The sequence below is a fragment of the Anabrus simplex genome, chromosome 3 (assembly GCF_040414725.1).
Source record: "Anabrus simplex isolate iqAnaSimp1 chromosome 3, ASM4041472v1, whole genome shotgun sequence".
NCBI lineage: Eukaryota > Metazoa > Arthropoda > Insecta > Orthoptera > Tettigoniidae > Anabrus > Anabrus simplex.
Window position 1 is genome coordinate 97,857,847 of NC_090267.1, and position 22,037 is coordinate 97,879,883.

Here is a 22,037-nt window from a genome sequence, read left to right on the forward strand (position 1 = left end):
TACATTCATACTCTATTGACAACAGTTCAGATTCTGGCTCTGTCAGTAATTAACACTGGTTTGAGGGGCGTAAGTTGAAGTGCTCTCAGGGCTAATAGTGGTGGTGATAGTGATTATTGTTTTAAGGCGAAGTACAACTCTAATGGGAGGAAAAAATGGAAGAAGGATGAAAGTATTGGCTAAAGAAGAGGACCACGATGGCCATAAAGATTGAATACTTCTGACAGAGATGAACATAAACCTGTTCAAAATAAAATTCAGGAAACTAAATCGTCAAAAATTACCCGTGTTTCGCCCCAGTGTGACATGGGCTCATCTATTGGATACCGCACCTTACCAAAAAAACTGGCCGGTAAATTTTGACGATTGAGTTTCCTGAATTTTATTTAGCTATCTCAATCGGAAGCCATATTTTTGGTCATAAACCTGTTCTGTACCCGCTCGACCGCCGAGTATATCGAGGTTCTACCCGGTAGTTTCGACACAGACGAGTCCAGCTGCCACAACCGACTCGCTGAGATTGAATGAATTTTGTTGGGTAAGCACCGAATGTGTCACCAGAGTTCTTTTACATGCTGACATTGTACGACATGGAGTGTCGAATGGACTTTTTTCCGCCCTTCAAAAATCCGACTACCTCTGCCGGGTTTGAACCCGCTATCTTGGGATCCGGAGGCCGACACTCTACCACTGATCCACACAGACAGCCCAAGAGAGTTTCGGTTTACTCGGTCTGCCATCTAATGGGCCTAGAGTAAAACGGAACGTCGAAATTGACGACTAGATAGCCAGATGGCGTTAAATTGAAATGTCTGCACACGGTAGCTGGGGCCATACGATTATTATTATTATTATTATTATTATTATTATTATTATTATTATTATTATTAGCCGACTCGCTCGGAACTTTACTGGGGACATTGGGTTAGATTTCCTCTCGTTCGCATATTGGATTGCATCTAACTATCTTAAGCGTGAACCTTTGCTTGTTATTTTGTAGTGTTTCTTGAAACACTAATTTCTAAGTTAACGTACACACCCAAGTCGTCTCTGTAATGTAAACTAAGATTACAACACGAAAATCTCTCGGACAAGGCAGACACGACAAGAAAAGCAAGGGGTATTGTTAGATTCAACTCTTGAAACAGCATCATCTCTCTGGCCTAGGCATTGGATTGTTTCTTCCAACGAAACTTGTTTAATTTGAGATGTTTCCTTTTCCAATTGAGACGTTTACGTTTTTCTCATATTCCGTATACTGCACTATTATAGTTGTAAATAGAAGAAACGGATTTTCTTGGATTGATAGCAATTGTATTGAAGCCAGTTGTACTGGAGAAGAAAATTTCATTTTGTTGAAAACATGCCGATGCCGAGTGGGTTGCTCACGCTGTCGCTATGGATGTCGCTATCAGTGTCGATATGTTAAAAGCACGCCGAGTAGGTAGGGCCTATATCGCTGCCTGCCTCAGTGCGCGGTGAAACACCTTGCTGACAGTTTCAGTCGCGAACTGTTTCGTTTCGTGGAGAGGACGAAAATGTTGTATTATAACCTCATCATCAATAAGAAGGGTTATATATGCCCCTCATGGCATGGACCTTCCTCCAATTCCAGCGCACTAATATTTCTATTACCAGATCAAACAATCGTCGTTCAAGGAGAGCGAAATGCATTAGAGAACGTTCCGAAACATTTTTCTTGGAACATTAACGGAACATTCCCAGACAAGCGAAGAGTGAAGTGTAGTCACGTTTTATTCGGGACACATCCCCTGTGGGTGGGGAACGCAGACGAAGAATACGCCCACGATATCCCCTGTCTTAAGAGGCGACTAAAAGGAGCGACCAAGGGATGATGGAATTAGAACCAAGAGACTACTGGTGATTAGTACAATTTATGAGGAACACCACGGGTCTGGGCGTTGCCTGTGATTAGCACCACCGTGTCCATCCCACCGAGATGGGGGAGCAGGCGCTTGTTCCTTGCTTAGAGCGTGCCATAAGCTGCGCGGGAATGTGTTGGTTCCCCTACGTTCAGAATGAGTCTACGTTACCTCTATTGTAATTGAAGGCTGGAGTATTTTCATAATATTTTTATTTGTTGCTTCAAAGTTTCAAGAAGTTGGAGCTAGATTGATGAGAAAGATGTATGGGCCGATGACCTCGATGTTAGGCCCCTTTATACAAGCATCAAGCGAGAAGGATGTGTGAATACAGCATAGGTAACTTACTGGAGAGAAATAAATGCAATTTCTTCTTATTAACCCATATCTGTCTAGCGTCACATATGAGCAATTCTGAAGCATGTTCGTTGTAACAGCTCTATCAGCCAATTCTGCATCCCTCAACAGCTGAATGTTGATAGTGGCAGCTGATTAAATAAATTCTTATTCATTATAGACGGGCGCGTCGGCCTCTCACCGCTGGATACCGTGGTTTGAATCCCGGTCACTCCATGCGAGATTTGTGCTGGACAAAGCGGAGGCGGGACAGGTTTTTCTCCGGGTACTCCGGTTTTCCCTGTCATATTTCATTCCAGCAACACACTCCATTATCATTTCACAGCCACTCACCTTGGGAGTGGCGACCCCATTGTAATAATAGCCTATTCATTCATTACATCCCTGACTCGGTCAACGACTGGAAAACTGGTTGTACGTTTTCATTCATTATAGATGGATATTTGGCCGACCGACTTAATTTACCATAAAGGGGTATCATTTTACTCTCTCATGATTCTTCTTTCAAAAATACGAGTATTTAAGTTCTAAAAAATGTTAACTTTTTTGGCGAAAATATAGCAGTATATTTGCGTTCCGTATATGGAACCATTTATTTCTTTACATTGAAACTATAGTTAATACATTCGCAAACTTACTTTATGTTTACAGAATAGATTTAAAACTTCATCTATCGGTAGCCTATATTAAGTGTGTCGTATTTTTTAGATTATGTAAATATGGCTTAAATATAAGGGGCGATCAAAGAGTTTCCGTTCGACGGCCGTACAGTCCTGAATCGGGATGGCAATCAGGCAAAATCGCCGTGAACATTCAGCCACTCATTCCACCGACGCACCAGGTTGAAGATCCCCGTGTAGTAGTACACAGAGTCCTGCTCCGTGCAGAGGTCCGTAACCGCCTGCTGCCCATCCTCGTCTCACAGAAACCGTCGGTCCTTCAAGACCTTTCTGAGGGGACCGAACACGGGATAATCGCATGGGGAAAGATCAAGGCTATAGAGCGCCCGCATTTTGTTGTCCGTAATGGATGAGGCTGGCGTCTTGTGTCGAAACGCGACCCGCATGGAACTTGGTGCACCATTCCACAACGGAGGTTTGCGGCAGACATGCTGCCCCATACATAGACTCCAATCTCCGATGGATGTTCGCCAGTGTTTGTCCTTCGGTTGCCAAGAACAGAATAACAGCATGTTGGTCCTGTGTGGAGCATTTGGTAATAACGTCGCTATAGTTCACGTGGCTGCATTTAACGCACGCACCACGACAGTCACACCAATCCCTTTGCCTACATCTCCGTCCTTATATACCCGCATCGGGGTCGCGCTACGTTTCATGTTCGCTACAACAACGGCCTCAAACGGAAACTTTTTGATCACGCCTTATAGAAGGCAAGATATACAAAAGAATAGCAGATGTTGTCGGAGAATATTACCGTGGTCGCAGAACCTCTGACGGTGGTTCGATATTCACGTTACAGCAAACCTAATACGGGAAATTCAAAACAGGTCGCGAACATTATATGAAGAATAAAAATATGTTGATACCATAGATTTTCCAAGCTGGAATTTAGTACTTCTGTGATGCCATCAATCCATCTCATTCTTTGCTGCCGGGCTGAGTGGCTCAGAGAGTTGAGGCGCTGGCCTTCTGACCCCAACTTGGCAGGTTCGATCCTGGCTCAGTCCGGTGGTATTTGAAGGTGCTCAAATACGACAGCCTCGTGTCGGTAAATTTACTGGCACGTAAAAGAACTCCTGCGGGACAAAATTCCGGCTCCTCGGCGTCTACGAAAACCGAAACAGTAGTTAATGAGACGTAAAGCCAATAACATTATTACATTCTTTGCTGCCCTCTTCTCCTTGTACCTTCGATTTTGCCTAGCATTAAGGTCTTTTCTAATGAATTATGTCTTCTCATGATGTGTGCAAAGTAGCTTAGTTTTTGTTTCACAATTAGGCCATCCAAGGAACACTGGTTATATTTGCTGTAAAACTGACCTATTTGTTCTCTTCGCAGCCGATGGGACTCTAAAGATTTTCCTCCAACACCACAATTCAAAGGAGTCTATTCTACGGCATTCAGATTTTCTTATGGTCTAGGTCTCACATCCGTACATCACAATTGGAAAAAAACATAGCCCTTACTATACGAATCTTTATTGTTAATGTTATGTCTCTACTCCTTAAGATATTGTCAAGATTGGCCATTGCCTTTCTACCAAGTAGCAATCGTCTTTTGATTTCATGGCTACACTCACCATCAGCAAAAATCTGTGAGCCACGATAGTTGAAAACGGACACTACCTCTATTTTTCTCCTCCTACATGCCATGAATTGACAGGTATAGTTGTCGAAGGAGCTATACCAGATGAATGGAGAGTTGCTATAGTAGCCCCTGTGTATAAAGGAAAGGGTGATAGACATAAAGCTGTAAATTACAGGCCAGTAAGTTTGACATGCGTTGTATGTAATAATCACATAACCACATTTCAGTAGAATTGTAGTGAAGATAAGGTATATAATATATTAGATAGTATCTTGCCAGTTATATTCGTGTTTTTTCTTCGTGTACGGCAATCCTTTTGATACTTAAGCATTTAACCAAACGCAGTGTAGTGTAGTGTAGATACATTGTAGTATAGATACAGTACATTTAGATAGTGCCGTATCCTGCCTGCTATATTCGTGTGTTATCTTTCGTGTGTATCTATTAGACCGTAATACTAATAATAATTTGTCTAAGCATTTAGCTTCGTTGGTAATCTTTGAGTACAGTAGTTCTTGCAAATTTCATTTCTGTTGTGCTTAGTAGTGACATACGGTACGGTACCGGTATCGTAATTAGGATACGTCTGAAAGTAGTTTAAAAATTACTGTAGTGTACTGTACAGTAGTATACGAGTAATATCCTATCAGAATTTAGTGTGCTTATTTTATTATTGTAAAATATTTGTGTAGTACTGGTGTAGTAGAGGTATCCGTAGAAACTCTTACAAAAATATTGTTGAAATTAGGATAGGCTTAATTGCAGTTTGGAATTGTGTAGTTCTTGTGTATTACTTTCGATATTCAGTAATTAACAGCAGTTTTTATCCTGTTAGCGGTTGTAGGATTAAAAAAAATAGAGCACGACTAAGTAGTATTGTAGTGTAGTCGTATATTAATTACCTTATTGTTGTGTACTATCCCAGACAATATATCCCTCCGTTCATTTTTTTTTTTTGCAAATAAGTTATTTTATTTTTAATTTAAAATTTCCCCCCCGTAAAGAATGGCTAAGGAGCGCGAGTGTACTTATTGTGGGTGTGGTGAGGCATTGAGGGGTATGAGGGAGGAGTTGGAAAGTTTGAGGGAGATAATTAGGATTCTCACAGAAGACAGGAAGGAAGATAGGACTCCCTCAAACAATGTACAGGTTACAGTAGGTGTACAAGAGGGAGGGGAAGGAAAGGGAGGAGTTGTAGAAGACAGGTGGTCTAATGTTCTAAGGGGAAGGAGATTACAGGCCAAGGGCTCTATTCAGGATCAGAATTCGGGACAGGTGTATGTGCGAAATCGGTACAACTCACTCCAGGTAGAACAACAGAGGGAAGATGAGGGACAGGGAACTGTTGCTGAGATGCGTGGAAGTAGGAGGAAGGGAAAAGGTAGGAAAGGGAAATGTAGAGTAGAGGATAGGAAAAGACAGGTGGAACAGGGTCATGGGAAGGAGAAAAGGGAGGAGGAAGTAGCTTCTGCAGCTATCAGGAAAGATAGGGCTGACCAGGAGGGGAGGGGATCAAATGAGGTGGGTAGGGTTGAGGCTCTGGTCATGGGGGATTCCATCGTTAGACACGTGGGGAAAGTGTGTGGAGGAAAGGGAACCAGGGTAGAGTGTTATCCAGGAATTAGGTTGAGGCAGATGTTGAGGAAAGTAGAAGAGAGGGAGGAGGGGAAGGAGAAGGTGGTAGCGTTTCACGTTGGTACCAACAACGTAAGGCAAGCTGATATAAGTACCAACATAGTTGGAGATGTGTGGGATCTGGTAAATGCAGCACGGGTGAAGTTTAAGAAAGCGGAGATTGTTATTAGTGGAATACTGTGTAGGAGGGATACTGACTGGAGGGTGATTGGGGATTTAAATGAGACTATGGAGTGGGTATGTGAGAAACTGGGAGTGAAATTTCTAGATCCTAATGGGTGGGTAGGAGATAGGGATCTGCGCTCGGATGGCCTTCATTTAAACCGCATTGGTACGTATAAGTTAGGAAATTTGTTTGGAAGGGTAATAGGGAGGTACATTCAGGGAAACGGGATGGCCTAGGGAGCGGTGATAAGGGAACAGGGAACTGGAAATCAAGTAGGGATGACATAAAATTGTTAGTGTTGAACTGTAGAAGTACTGTAAAGAAAGGAAAGAATTAAGTAATTTAATAGATATATATTTACCAGATATTGTAATAGGAGTTGAATCATGGCTGAGAATGATATAATGGATGCAGAAATTTTCTCACGGCACTGGAGTGTGTATCGTAGAGATAGGATAGGAAAGGTGGGAGGGGGAGTTTTCATTCTGGTGAAAGAAGAATTTGTAAGCTACGAAAAAGTTACAGATGAGACACATGAAATTCTAGGTGTAAGGCTCATTTCTAAAGATAATAAGCAACTTGATATATTTGGAGTGTACAGATCGGGAAAGGGTAGCACTGATGCGGATTCGGAATGATTTGATAGGATAGTCAGCTGTGTGGGAAACGACATGGAAAGAAATGTGATTGTAGCGGGAGATCTGAATTTGCCAGATGTAAATTGGGAAGCATGACCAACAAATGGCAAATAAGTTAATATGGGAAGGACAGCTGATTCAGAAAGTGATGGAACCAACCAGAGGGAAAAATATCCTGGATGTCGTGCTGATAAAACCAGATGAGCTCTATAGGGAAACTGAAGTAATAGATGGTATTAGTGATCATGAAGCTGTTTTTGTGGTAGTTATAAATAAATGTGATAGAAAGGAAGGTCTTAAAAGTAGGACTGTTAGGCAGTACCATATGGCTGATAAAGCAGGTATGAGGCAGTTGCTAAAAAGTAACTATGATCGGTGGAAAACGGTAAATAAAAATGTAAACAGACTCTGGGATGGATTTAAAGAAATTGTTGAGGAATGCGAAAACAGGTTTGTACCTTTAATGGTGGTAAGGAATGGTAAAGACCCACCTTATTATAATAGAGAAATAAAGAGACTAAGAAGGAGGCGCAGACTGGAAAGAAATAGAGTTAGAAATGGCTGTGGAAGTAAGGAGAAATTGAAGGAACTTACTAGAAAATTGAATCTAGCAAAGAAGGCAGCTAAGGATAACATGATGGCAAGCATAATTGGCAGTCATACAAATTTTAGTGAAAAATGGAAGGGTATGTATAGGTATTTTAAGGCAGAAACAGGTTCCAAGAAGGACATTCCAGGAATAATTAATGAACAAGGGGAGTGTGTATGTGAGGATCTTGAAAAGGCAGAAGTATTCAGTCAGCAGTATGTAAAGATTGTTGGTTACAAGGATAATGTCGAGATAGAGGAAGAGACTAAGGCCAAAGAAGTAATAAAATTTACATATGATAAGAATGACATTTACAATAAGATACAAAAGTTGAAAACTAGAAAAGCGGCTGGAATTGATCAGATTTCTGGGGATATACTAAAGACAATGGGTTGGGATATAGTACCATATCTGAAGTACTTATTTGATTATTGTTTGGTCGAAGGAGCAATACCAGATGAATGGAGAGTTGCTATAGTAGCCCCTGTGTATAAAGGAAAGGGTGATAGATATAAAGCTGAAAATTACAGGCCATTAAGTTTGACATGCGTTGTATGTAAGCTTTGGGAAGTCATTCTTTCTGATTATATTAGACATGTTTGTGAAATTAATAACTGGTTCGATAGAAGGCAATTCGGTTTTAGGAAAGGTTATTCCACTGAAGCTCAACTTGTAGGATTCCAGCAAGATATAGCAGATATCTTGGATTCTGGAGGTCAAATGGACTGTTTCGCGATTGACATGTCTAAAGCATTTGATAGGGTGGATCATGGGAGACTACTGGGAAAAATGAGTGCAATTGGACTAGACAAAAGAGTGACTGAATGGGTTGCTATATTTCTAGAAAATAGATCTCAGAGAGTTAGAGTAGGTGAAGCTTTGTCTGACAGTGTAATAGTTGAGAGGGGAGTTCCTCAGGGCAGTGTTATCGGACCTTTATGTTTTCTTATATATATAAATGATATGAGTAAAGGAGTGGAATCGGAGGTAAGGGTTTTTGCGGATGATGTTATTCTCTGTAGAGGATAAATAAGTTACAAGATTGTGAGCAACTGCAACGTGACCTCGATAATGTTGTGAGATGGACAGTAGGCAATGGTATGATGATAAACGGGGATAAAAGTCACGTTGTGAGTTTCACAAATAGGAAAAGTCCTCTCAGTTTTAATTACTGCGTTGATTGGGTGAAAGTTCCTTTTGGGGATCATTGTAAGTATCTAGGTGTTAATATAAGGAAAGATCGTCACTGGGGTAATCACATAAATGGGATTGTAAATAAAGGGTACCGATCTCTGCACATGGTTATGAGGGTGTTTAGGGGTTGTAGTAAGGATGTAAAGGAGAGTGCATATAAGTCTCTGGTAAGACCCCAACTAGAGTATGGTTCCAGTGTATGGGACCCTCACCAGGATTACCTGATTCAAGAACTGGAAAAAATCCAAAGAAAAGCAGCTCGATTTGTTCTGAGTGATTTCCGACTAAAGAGTAGCGTTACAAAAATGTTGCAATGTTTGGGTTGGGAAGAATTGAGAGAAAGAAGAAGAGCTGCTCGACTAAGTGGTATGTTCCGAGCTGTCAGCGGACAGATGGCGTGAATGACATTAGTAGACGAATACGTTTGAATGGCGTTTATAAAAGTAGGAAAGATCACAATATGAAGATAAAGTTGGAATTCAAGAGGACAAGCTGGGGCAAATATTCATTTATAGGAAGGGGAGTTAGGGATTGGAATAACTTACCAAGGGAGATGTTCAATAAATTTCCAATTTCTTTGAAATCATTTCGGAAAAGGCTAGGAAAGCAACAGATAGGGAATCTGCCACCTGGGCGACTGCCCTAAACGCAGATCAGTATTGATTGATTGATTGATTGATTGATAATTTTTGTTTCCTTGACATTCAACATTAGTCCAGCCTGTGAACTTTCTTCTTTCACTTTCAGTGAGAGGGTTTTCAAGTCTTCATCATTTTTCCTGCCATCAGGATAGTATCATCTGCATATCTCAGGTTGTTTATATTTAACCCAGCTATTTTGATTCCTCTTTCTTCATCTAACCCCATGTTCCTCATAATGTGTTCCGCATACAGATTGAAAAGGTAAAGTGGCAATATACAGCCTTGCCGTACTCCTTTCTGAATCTTGTCCCATTTAGTTGTTCCACTGCAGCTTCTTGTTCAGAGTGTAAGTTTCGTATGAGGTTAATGATATGATCTGGTACTCCCATGTGTTTTAGTACTTTCCATAATTCATTATGATCGACACAGTTAAAGGCTTTAGCATAATCAAAAAAGCAGAGATACACATCTTTATGGAATTCTCTTGCCTTCTCCATTATCCATCGGATGTTGGCGATTTGATCTCTGGTCCCTCTTTCTTTACGAAATCCAGCTTGTTTTTCAGGTAGCTCTCGGTGTACATACTGGCGAAGTCTATTTTGTAAATTTTTAAGCATGAATTTGCTAACATGCGAGATAAGTGCAATTGTTCGGTGATTCGAGCATTCTTTAGAATTTCCTTTCCTTGGAATTGTAATGAGTACTGAACTTTTCCAGTCTTTTGGCCACTGTTGGGTTTTCCATATTTGCTGACATATGGAATGCAAAACTGTCACTGCACTATTTTCAATTACTTGGAACATCTCTATGGAATTCAGTCATGCCCACTTGCTTTGTTTTTAGCAGTATTCTCTAGGGCCCATTTCACTTCACTTTCTAAAATATCTGGTTCGGTTCTCAGGGCACATGAACTTCATTATCAATAATACACGGTTCTTTCTTATACAGATCTTCTACATATTCCATCCATCTTTCCTTAATGTCCTCTGCTTCTGTTAGATATTTACCATGTTTATCTTTTACCATACCAATTTTTGCCTGGAATTTTACTTTGATGTCCCTAATTTACTTGTAGAGATCCCTCACCTTCCCCATTTTGTTATTTTCTTCAACTTCTTTGCAATGATCATTTAGGAAAATATTAATCTCTCTTCCAGCTAATTTTCGAAACTTTGCATTTAATTCAAACATTGCTGATCTATCCCCTTTTATTTTGATTTCCTTCGTTCTGCAATTTGCAGTGCCTCGCCCGATAACCATTTGGCCTTCTTGCTATTACTGTTTTTCTGCTCCCTCCTTGACAGTATAGGATACTTCTGTCCACAGCTCTTCAGAGTTTTTGTCTTCTACCTGTAATGCATTGAATCAGTTCCTGATTTCTACTTCACAAGGAATTCTTCCAAGGTCATATCTGTACGATAAGGTGGCTTTAGCTGTTTTCCTTACTTTTACCAAATGTAGGCCTGAATGTAGCAATGCTCTGTTCTATCTCAAAGATAGATAGCCTAGACTCTTCTGTTCACTGAACAGGTACTACTTACGTGCCGACTATATACGTATAGGCTACTAGGAAATGCTAGTTTGATTTCTGTTTGTTTTTTTATGAATTTGTTTCGTTATACGATGGCCCATGAGAGTTCAGTATTGTGGAAGAGCTACTGATTTTTTTTTTTCAAATATTCCTTTAATTATATTTCCATAACCCCTTCGGTAACTGCTCAATATTATTTTCGCAATGCACTGCGTCATTTATTGAAGAAGTACATTTTAAAACAAACAAAAAAAGGCATGTAGTAGTCGTACCGCCTACAGGTCATGTTCTCATTTGAATAAAGTTGGAACGATTGACTTGTAAAATAAGCCGTGGCTCCCAGCTCTGATAGCGACATCGTATTCTGCCTCTAGGGAGTACAATTGTTTTTCTCTTAGTAACTACGTCTATGGTATACTCATCCGCCGCCGTCTGCAACACTTCAGTATAGAGCAACTGTCAGAATTCTCGTCGAACGTTTTTCTTTAAAGTTATGTTTCCTGAATTTGTTACTTGTTCTTACTTAGCAAAGAAGCTGATAGTGCACGGTATGACTGGGAAGTGAATTCGTATAATCATGTTGTAAATATTGAAATACAAAATCATAATATGTTGCATGTTTAATATACCTCTTTGCCAGAAGCTATAAGCATTTAGGAATCTCTCTGAAGGTGTATGCCAGGGTTTCCAATTTGTAAGGGCTCGAGGACCACATTGGATAGCTTAGGCCTGATCGCGGGCCCCAATCTTAATAATAGGTCGATTTTCTAAAAATTCCGTAAATATAACGGGGGTGCCAGTATGGAATAATATGAAATGAAGGTTTAATAATTTTTATTGCTCAAAACACTACTTTACAATTGCATAAAAGAGTAAAATTTAACATAAACACTGTTTTATACCCAGAACAATTGAATCTGGAAGAAGAACACCCTACAAAGTCAGTTCAAAGTCAGTTGACAAATGACAAAAAGTAATAAAAAAATCTAAAGACAAACTGAAATTAATAATGTAGTCAAAACAAAACTTAAAAGGACAATTTAGTGGGAGTAGTGTGAAGGGAACAATGATATACTGTTGTAAGAGCCTAGAATCCCAGAATGTCTTAGAGTGTGCAGCACTGTATACCAGCCAGTACTGCCAATGAGGGAAGAACGAAGATTTGAAACTGATTCTTACGTGAATGGCAATTAAAGAATTTATTGCATGCTACGTTGCACAAAAATGTCCAGTGAGGTTGGCTTGGAGTTCAAGGATTGGTATGGATCCTATAGCAATATGTTTTAATGGCTAAGACCCATCACTGGCATTTCTGAGGGCCCAGTTTCGTTGAAATTTAGATTTTAATTTTTTAATAAAAATGATCTATTAAGACAAAGTGAATACTTATAAACAGGAAATAATACTAACGAATGAATTAGTTCTGACTTGGGTGTCCTATGTAAAGATCCGCGGGCCGCCATTCGAAAAGCCCTGGTCTGTGCTATATCGCATACTGTTGAATTGCATTTAATTGCGTTTTGTGGTCAGTTTAGTGAATTATTCGTTTCAAATTCTGATCACTTCTTAGAATTGTAATTCTTCTTCTTCTACCGCTTTTCCCACATCTCTCGGGTTGCGGGTGCGAACTGTGTCGCACATCTGGATTTGGCCCTGTTTATAGCCAGACGTCCTTCTTGACGCCAACCCTATTTGAAGGGAACGTGTTGATAACAAAGCCTTTCATGCTTGAGAATTGTATTCTCACGGTTTAGGCCGAATCAGTGAAAAGGCAATTAAAGTTATCGGAGATAAGGGATGCAATAACTGGCTTCTGGCCAAAGCGGTCGGGTTTTGAATCCCGGCTAGTGCGTGAAATGAAAAGTTACACCCCTGTGTTTCGACATCCATAGCGATGATCCCGATGTGAACAGTCACGTAAATGAGCCTACTGTAACAGTTTGCCCTCGGAGTAACACGACTCAAGACGTGTGCCAAACATACAGCCTCATCTAACAAGGAGAACTTACTGACGTGACACAGCAGATTTAATCCATTTTCAATGTACACGCAAGTCATGACGAAAATTGTCACCGGTTCAGATTGCAACGTACAATCCCCGCCCAGTTCCTAGAAAATGGAATTTGAATACTTCGAAAGTGTTTCACATGATCAACACACGATACATTCCAGCAACGAACGTTTCATAAGCTCGTGATCGACAGGTCAATAAATTACTGCTGCTCTTGTTTTGTGATCAGTACCACCCTCGTTCATATAGCAATCCGTAGTCTTAACGCACCTCTTACAGCGCTATGCCAAAAACAAGAGAAACAAAACAAAAACTGACGCTACAGCCGTGATGGCCCTTGGCTTATGAAATGACCGCTGCTCAGTCCAGACGCCTGTAGATTACGGGGTGACGCTTGGTCAGTGCGAAGAATCCTTTCGGCCATTGTTCGTGGGCTGCCATCTCACCGTCAGATAGCTCCTCAGTTGTAATCACGTAGATTGAGTGGACCTCAGATTCAGCTAAGAATCGCTGGCCTAGCCGCAAACCGAATTCGGGGTCTCCGGGTGAGAGGTAGGTACGCTATCCCTCAATCGCAGGGCCGTTTACAATAATGTCCACCGTACTATAAATGACATATAGCAAACATACCGACGAAGATATGTGAAGAAGATGTGAATGATTTTTTCACTATCCTGTACAGAAACTCGTAATGGTCAGTCATAACTAGAGCCCGAGTTTTTAGGCATTCATAGATTGCTATTTTTTTCAATTTATTTGGCATTCGGCAGGTAAGGTGGTGGTGGTGATTATTGTTTTAAGAGGAAGTACAACTAGGCAACCATCCTCTATATAACACTAATCGGAAGGAAAAAATGGAAGGGGTCCGACACTTCGAAAAATGAAGATGTCGGCCAAAGGAAGAGAAGGGCCACGAAGGGCGTGAAAATGAAAGACTCCCTAGCCCTCGCAAACCTAATAGCGTCGGGGTCGGAAAAGAACAAGAGTTGACCAAGGGCGGTCGGATAGGAGAGATGAAAGTGAGGAGCCTGGCACAAGTAAGTGGAAGCAATGCCAGGACTCAGCTGAGGGTCCCGTGGTCGCCAACCCACGCTCCAAAGTTCAGAGCCCCTGGGGCCCCTTTTAGTCGCCTGTTACGACAGGCAGGGGATACCGTGGGTGTTATTCTACCGCCCCCACCCACAGGGGGTAATTTGGCAGGTAAGTCTAGTCATGCAGCCAGAAAAAACATTATGTATAAAAACATAAAGTAAACTTGTTTCCTCATCCTGAGGTGGTGCAACTCTTTCCAGGCACACCCCCAATGGAGGTGACCAGCATATACTATTTCAACTACATACCATCCCTCGTGCCATTCTTACATTTCTGGCAGTTCCGGGAATCGAACCTGGGTCTCCGGGGACGGCAGCTAATAACACTAACCGTTACGCTACGGATGTTCAATACATAAAGTACATACCATATACTCGTATAAAAGAACACTATATCCTAAATACATGCAACAGATGAAATACCTCAACACAAAATAAAAACATCTCATTTTATTCACTTCACAGCACACGCAAAAGAACATTCGGCGATAAATGTCTCATTATGATCTTCAGATCAGTCATATGTAAAAATTGGTGAAGTGCTAGGTAAATGTTGTTTTCAAATCTTCTTAGTAAACATATTACACTGGTAGGAAAAGGAACATGAATAAGGTCCAGTGTTTCGTGTAACGCACGTTGTGTCTGTCGATATTTACTGCAACCGACAATGATGTGGTTAAGACCGGTAATTTCCTCTTAGTGCTTGTAGCAGCAAGAATCTGCACTAGTTTCTTGGCGTAGAATTAGATTCAGTGATATAAACATGTTACGATGAGAACGATCATCAAGTGAGGATAATGATGAAGAATCCATCAAGAGAATGTACAAAGGCAGGATTAATTTTCATAATCTCACTTCGACAGAATTTCGCGAGTGTTTTCGTCTTACCCAATACAAGCTGACTATATTCTTTAAATGATTGGTCATTTATTGAAACCTGCAGCAAAAAGAAGTCAATCCCTTTCGGAAAAAGAACAAATTCCTAAATGCTTACATTGGTAAGGAAATGGTGCCCAGCTCCACGGTGTAGCAGCAATGCATGGGACATCAAAATAAACTATTTGTACAACTTTTACTAAAATCGTAGATGCTATATTAAGTGCAATATTTCCTAACATAGTACGTTGGCCTGATAATCCGCATAATACAACGAAATAGTTTCTAATGAAGGGTGGCTTTCCTTCTGTTTGTTGACGGTATTCTCGTTAATTTTTATGCTCCTGAGCACAAAGAGGTTTATGTTGATAGACAAGGGCTTCATTATCTCAATATTATTTCTAAATTTTCCAAAAAGTATGTCCCGTTTCTCCTTGATAACATCTAGCACAGCCAGCTTCTTGTAATTATCCTTCTTTCCCATTATCATAAATCAAAACTTTAAAACTACCAGAACCACAATTATATCGTCTTCATCGTAAAAAATAAAACATTAAAATCATGGAGTATTATAAAGTTTGTTCATGGAATAAACTTGATTGATTCACTCGTACGCGAAGACTTTCCACTCTGCGTAGAAATTGAAAAGTAATGCGTAGATCATGGTGGAACAGAAAGACTTTGCACTTGCAAAGTTGCAAAGTTCGTTCGTGTTGGTATGTGAGGCTGATGAGCAGCGTAGTGTCGTCCTATAATCTCCAGCGTTATGTTTCAGTTATTCGACTAGTCATTGTGAGATTTGCTGCGCAGTAATTGTATGAAGTCCATATATGGAATCGCCGTAGCGTTATATGTTCCATCTGAGATGCTCTGCTTTGCTAGTTGATCAGCTATTTCGTTATGATTTATGCCAGCGTGTCCTTTCAGCGAAAGGAAATTTATGCCGATGCCGACGATTTTTTACCTTCATGTCATTTGCAAAATGTCAAAGAAGGTAGTGATTACATTTTGCGGTCCATTGAGGGTGTTGTAGTCGTGTAGAATACGTTGAGCATCTGTAGGAATTAATATTCCTTGTGTATGCTGTGAAAGTCCAAAACATGAACAGCTAGTATTTCTGCCGTAAATATGGACTCCCTGGGATAGTAGTGAGTGTTTTTCATAAATATTCAGAGTACGGCAGTGATAAGCATATCCAACACCGTCAATAGTTTTGATCCATCCGCCAGATCGATTGAATGAATGCCGTTATGCTGCTGTTACTTTTACTGAGCGGCGTAGGTAGTCTGGGAGGTAGAATATTTTAGGTCAAAAAAGAGATAATTCGAACAGATAACGGAATCCTGAAATAGAGGTATCGCTTAACACAACGGGTATGATATATTTTAGTTCCTTGTTGCTTTTGATAAGGCCTGGAATTCTCTGAATACGTTCCGCTGGTCTTAAATCCAAAGTGTCCGATGTTAGTTTCACATTCGGCAAGAGACAAAGATTCTTAAGTGTAGCTCGCCCAATTATTTGATAATAATTGCCGTCTGAGAGATAAAGGCGTTTCATTTGCTTCGATCAGAAGAGCGTCTGTTGGTGAAGATGTCATAGCACCAATGCATAACCTAATCGCTCGATATTGTATTGCGTCTAACTCATGAAGAGTTGATTGCGATGCATTTGTGAAGAAGATACTGCCGTAGTCTAAAATTGCTCGTATTAGAGCTGGTTGGATCTGTTCCCCACACATTCATAGGTTAGAATGCAAGCATCCTGAAGCGAGTAACAAGTAGGCACTAGCCGGCACAACAGTTTTGCATAAACACTATGGGTACGGCCCATCAGAACCCCTAGAATTTGTTATTTACGCTACATTACGAACGAGTCGGCTAGATGACACTTCCTAGTAACCTAGTTTGCATTCTAACCTATTGCTGCCTAAGAATCCGGGGTTTTGTCATAGTTATATTTGCGTAAATCTTGAAACAATCAATGTTTGTCTATAAGTTACGGATATTTTCAATACATAACATCCGATTTCCCACAGAGAAGCAATTGACAGAACATTCATTAGTCAACCAATACATAATGCTGCGCATATTTTTAATGTGGTTGTTATACAAATAACGCACAATCCGAACGTTAAATCATACGCACAAAAATATTACAGAGCTGAGATTCGATCCGTCGATCACGAGCTTATGAAACGAAGAGCTTGCTTGTTCTGAACGTTCGTCGTGGGAATGTGTCGTTTACCGGTCTTGCGAAACACATTCGGAATATTTAGATTATATTTTCTCTGCACTGGGTGAGTGTTGCGTTTTGTGATTTGAACCTGGCCTGAAAGTATAGTGAAAATTGATCATATCGCAGGGACACGTTGCCAAGGTCTTCTTGTAAATTCAACATTCCTTCCACTTACTTGTTCCAGGCTCTCCTATCTCATATTTCCTATCAGACCTCCCGTCGTCAACACCGATAACGATAATAATAATTTGGACAATTTTGGGAGTCTTTCATTTTCCTGACTTGTGTATTCCTCCTATTTCCTTATCCCATACCGTCATTCTTGTGATGTCAGCTCTGATACCCCTTCTTCCTTCACTTATTGTTACGCGGGATTGATAATGTCGTTTTTTTGCACCTTAAAGTATTGATCGCCATCCCACAAAAATGTGAGTTATTTCTGTTATGTTACAGAGCATCGGATAGCGGTATGTACCAGCCTACCCATGGCCCGGTCATGGATTCCAACTTCCACTCCGAAGACCTGTCGCTGTACCACGGGCGGGACCCTGATCAAATGAGTATCTCGTCTACGACGTCCAGCACGGGAGGACCGTCGCCCCGCGACAGACGACCAGATGCGAGCAGCAGCATCTACATGCCCATGGCACCCGGCCATAGCCACACGCACGGTCACAGTCGCAGCCCAGGCTCCAACAGCAAAGTCTCGGTGAGTGGCGTACACTCTAGTCAGTCAGCATTCGTCCCGTGTACTCAAGGTTACAGGATCGAATCCCTGCATGGTCGATTGGCATTCTAGATTGGAAAAGGGACCTGCGTTAGTAGAGTAGCTAAGAAGCAGACCTAATTTCACTACAAAATTGTAGCACCTCAGCTCTGAAAAGGCGTTCAGTACGGATATGTATGTATGTATGTATGTATGTATGTATGTATGTATGTATGTATGTATGTATGTATGTATGTATGTATGTATGTATGTATGTATGTATGTATGTATGTATTTATTTATTTATTTATTTATTTATTTATTTATTTATTTATTTATTTATTTATTTATTTATTTATTTATTTATTTATTTATTTATTTATTTATTTATTTATTTATTTATTTATTTATTTATTTATTTATTTATTTATTTATTTATTTATTTATTTATTTATTTATTTATTTATTTATTTATTTATTTATTTATTTATTTATTTATTTATTTATTTATTTATTTATTTATTTATTTATTTATTTATTTATTTATTTATTTATTTATTTATTTATTTATTTATTTATTTATTTATTTATTTATTTATTTATTTATTTATTTATTTATTTATTTATTTATTTATTTATTTATTTATTTATTTATTTATTTATTTATTTATTTATTTATTTATTTATTTATTTATTTATTTATTTATTTATTTATTTATTTATTTATTTATTTATTTATTTATTTATTTATTTATTTATTTATTTATTTATTTATTTATTTATTTATTTATTTATTTATTTATTTATTTATTTATTTATTTATTTATTTATTTATTTATTTATTTATTTATTTATTTATTTATTTATTTATTTATTTATTTATTTATTTATTTATTTATTTATTTATTTATTTATTTATTTATTTATTTATTTATTTATTTATTTATTTATTTATTTATTTATTTATTTATTTATTTATTTATTTATTTATTTATACACCGAATAAAAGTAATAACATTAGGAACAATGAGGGCTGTGAAAAACAGTTGCCCTGAGTGGAGCAGAGGCGAGATAAACCACTGTTTCTATATTGGCAAGATTCCATGCACTCGACTGAACTCTTATCAGCTGAGACTGTCTAGTGTATGTGCCTACAGAAAAATCAAAACCGGTAGCTCCCCCCACCCCTATATCATACCCCTTAATTACGTCACTGCTGTAGTCATTGGCTTTTGCGAATTAATGAACTTTGGTTGTCCAGCTCACCGGCCCCGTTTAACAGCGCGTGGCTGTTATCAGAAAATAACCCGACATTTGAATGAACCCTGTCTCGCATATTGATGGTGAAGGTATGCTTTTATCTCGACCTTAACTGGTTATTTGCGAATGAAATGCCACTAGGCTTTTTCTTTTGCTCAAAGTTCATGCCCTTTCCATGTGAGCGAGAGAGAATCGCTTTGAAGTAGGTTACCCTATGTGTATGTATGGGTCGACCGGATGTAACACACAATTGGTCATTGGTGCTGCAAAGGTGACCTTTAAATGTTATGCCCTGTGCCAGTGCCAGGTGACATCCGCAGTGCATGTGCGAACTCCCGTGCGGTCACATTAATCTCACGGGATCTCACCTTCTGATATTTCGTCTTCGTCGTATGCTGTGAAATTTAGTGATTCTGCTAATGTATGGTGTATACGTAAAAGTGGTCGTTGTGTAGAAAAAAGTAGACACTGCTTTGACTAACTGAACTAGCTGGTCGATATCGTTTGTCAACGGCAGGTAAGGGCGATTTACGTAACCCTGTATTTGTACGTTTATAAATTTGAAGATATACCCCCTTTCTGTTCGTGCCGCCTGCATCAATTTTAGCCTATTATTTCATCTGGAATTATATTTTTAAAAGTAAAATAAGTCGATGCAAAGTATAATTTATGTACAGGTTGCATTGATTTGCCTCGGTATTCCGTCATTTATTCATTTTCGATTCGGAAGTTTCGTAGTATTTAGGCTTCTTTGGTTTTTAGCCTCGACCACGCAGCCAGCGTCACTTTGTAGTTTTCACTCATGTTTACCGATATCCTAGCTTTGATTTTCGTACGATATGTAATATTGACATGAGATTAATATTTTATGATGAAGTGAAACTGGTTTTACCATGTTGAATGGTTTAGACCGTAAAAGCGCTGGCTTGTTGAGCCCAAGTTGGCGGGTTCGATCCTGGCTCAGTCCGATGGTATTTGAAGGTGATAATACCCAGTGTTGCCAACTTATATTTTCAAGTTCCGCTAAATACTACTAAAAATCCGCTAAAATTTCGCCTAGAAATCCGATCTCAAATAATAATAACAATAATAATAATAATAATAATAATAATAATAATAATAAAAGTAAATGTCTGCACTCACCTGATCTGTGAGTTTCACTGGGATTAACCCCCTGCCTGCGAGCCGGCGAGCTAAAACTTGTAGGCGCTTTAGTGCCGGGTGCAAACTAGGTGAATCCCCTACCTCAAGGGCCACTCACAAAACAGGCCAGTTCATTAAACGGTCTTCCTTAATAGCATAAATATAAATGCTACTCTCTCACAGTTTCATTATCTGTCGTCATTCGCCAACTAAGATATATGTAACCTTTCCCCACGCATTACAAATTTATGATACCATGATCTCATAACATCAAATCCGAATAACATGTTTTCCTCATGTGACTGCTAGCTCCTGATAACAAATACGAAATAGCTCGGAGACAGACTGGAGTACAAACTTAATGTGGGTAAAACACTAAATTCCGCTATAATAAATCTAGAATTGCGCCAAAAAATCCGCTGTCCGCTAAATTATATATTTCTCCGCCAACAGTCTTCTAATTCCGCCAAATTTAGCGGAAAATCCGCCAATATGGCAACACTGCTAATACCCAGCCTCCTGTCGGTTGATTTATTAACACGTAGAACCACTCTTGTGGAACATAATTCTGGCATCTCAGTGTTTCCGATAAACCGTACAACCAATAACTTATTATTATTATTATTATTATTATTATTATTATTATTATTATTATTATTATTATTATTATTATTATTATTATTATTATTATTATCTGTGTCCTTGAGTGGACTTGAATTGGAAAGAATGCATCGCACAGTTGTTCGTACTAGTTCTGTTTTTGGAAAACATAGAACTGAACATTCATTTTGAAAAAAAAATACGATTAGTATATAGTCATTTATGTCTTATCGTGAATTAATTACTATGTTATTACAAATACACATATGTAAATTAAATCTTTATAATGCATTAATTTCATTCTACTTTAACTCGTATGTCGAATAAAAGTTGTATATAAACCTTGTGTACTTGAGCACTATAATATCCTTTTAAGTCACAAAATGTCCTGCATTCCCGAAGCACTGTTTGGATACTGTACCTCGTGCCTCTCAATCTACCATATCGCTATAAAATGTACACATTAGTATGTAGTGTCCGATTCAGAAGTACCCTACCGTAAAGTATAAAATAACTGTCATTGAAAAGGTTCAGCTGAAAGGAAATGTATTCATCTCGTGTGCCAAGACGTGATAATTGTCTGTCAGCCTGCTAAGAAAGAATAATTAAGATACAGTTAATGGAACTATTATTTTCAAAAATCTGTTTGTGTACATTATTTTGAAATTTTGTTTTTAATTTTTGTTAAAATTCACAATTAAATTAATGTCTTATTAGCTGTTATTGCACGTTCGTGAAAAAAAAAAAAAAAAAAGGAAAATCCACAATTCGAGCCCTTCAGGAAATTCGTTACTATAAATTGCCTCCCAGCAGCAACTGTCAGTTTTAAGTGGTAAAGTAAAACACCTCTAGTTAGCGAGCACAGTCTTTCGTATACTCAATAAAACTGAATAAATGGTGGTTACAGACATTTCTCGTATTTTAATGTTGAGAACATTTCTTAGCAGACAAAAGTAGGGGTTACCATACTAGGAAAAACATAAAATTAAATAATTTCTTCAAGGGTGCCGAAAGTTGAATGGCTAAAGAAGGTTGTTTCAAAAATGTTATTCTATGTTTTGTTGTTTACTTTTTTTTTTGCTAGTTGCTTTACGTCGCACCGACACAGATAGGTCTTATGGCGACGATGGGACAGGAAAGAGCTAGGAGTGGGAAGGAAGCGGCCGTGGCCTTAATTAAGGTACAGCCCCAGCATTTGCCTGGTGTGAAAATGG

The 22,037-nt window shown here is 38.9% G+C and overlaps 1 protein-coding gene across 1 annotated transcript in view; it reads left to right on the forward strand.

Annotated features, from left to right (window-relative positions):
* The window catches only part of LOC136866023 (ankyrin repeat and SAM domain-containing protein 1A), an 878,495-nt gene that overhangs the window by 457,892 nt on the left and 398,566 nt on the right, over positions 1-22,037 (forward strand). The window contains exon 8 of the mRNA XM_067142633.2: positions 17,568-17,823. Coding sequence (XP_066998734.2) covers positions 17,568-17,823 — 256 coding nt within the window. The remainder of the gene's footprint in view (positions 1-17,567; positions 17,824-22,037) is intronic.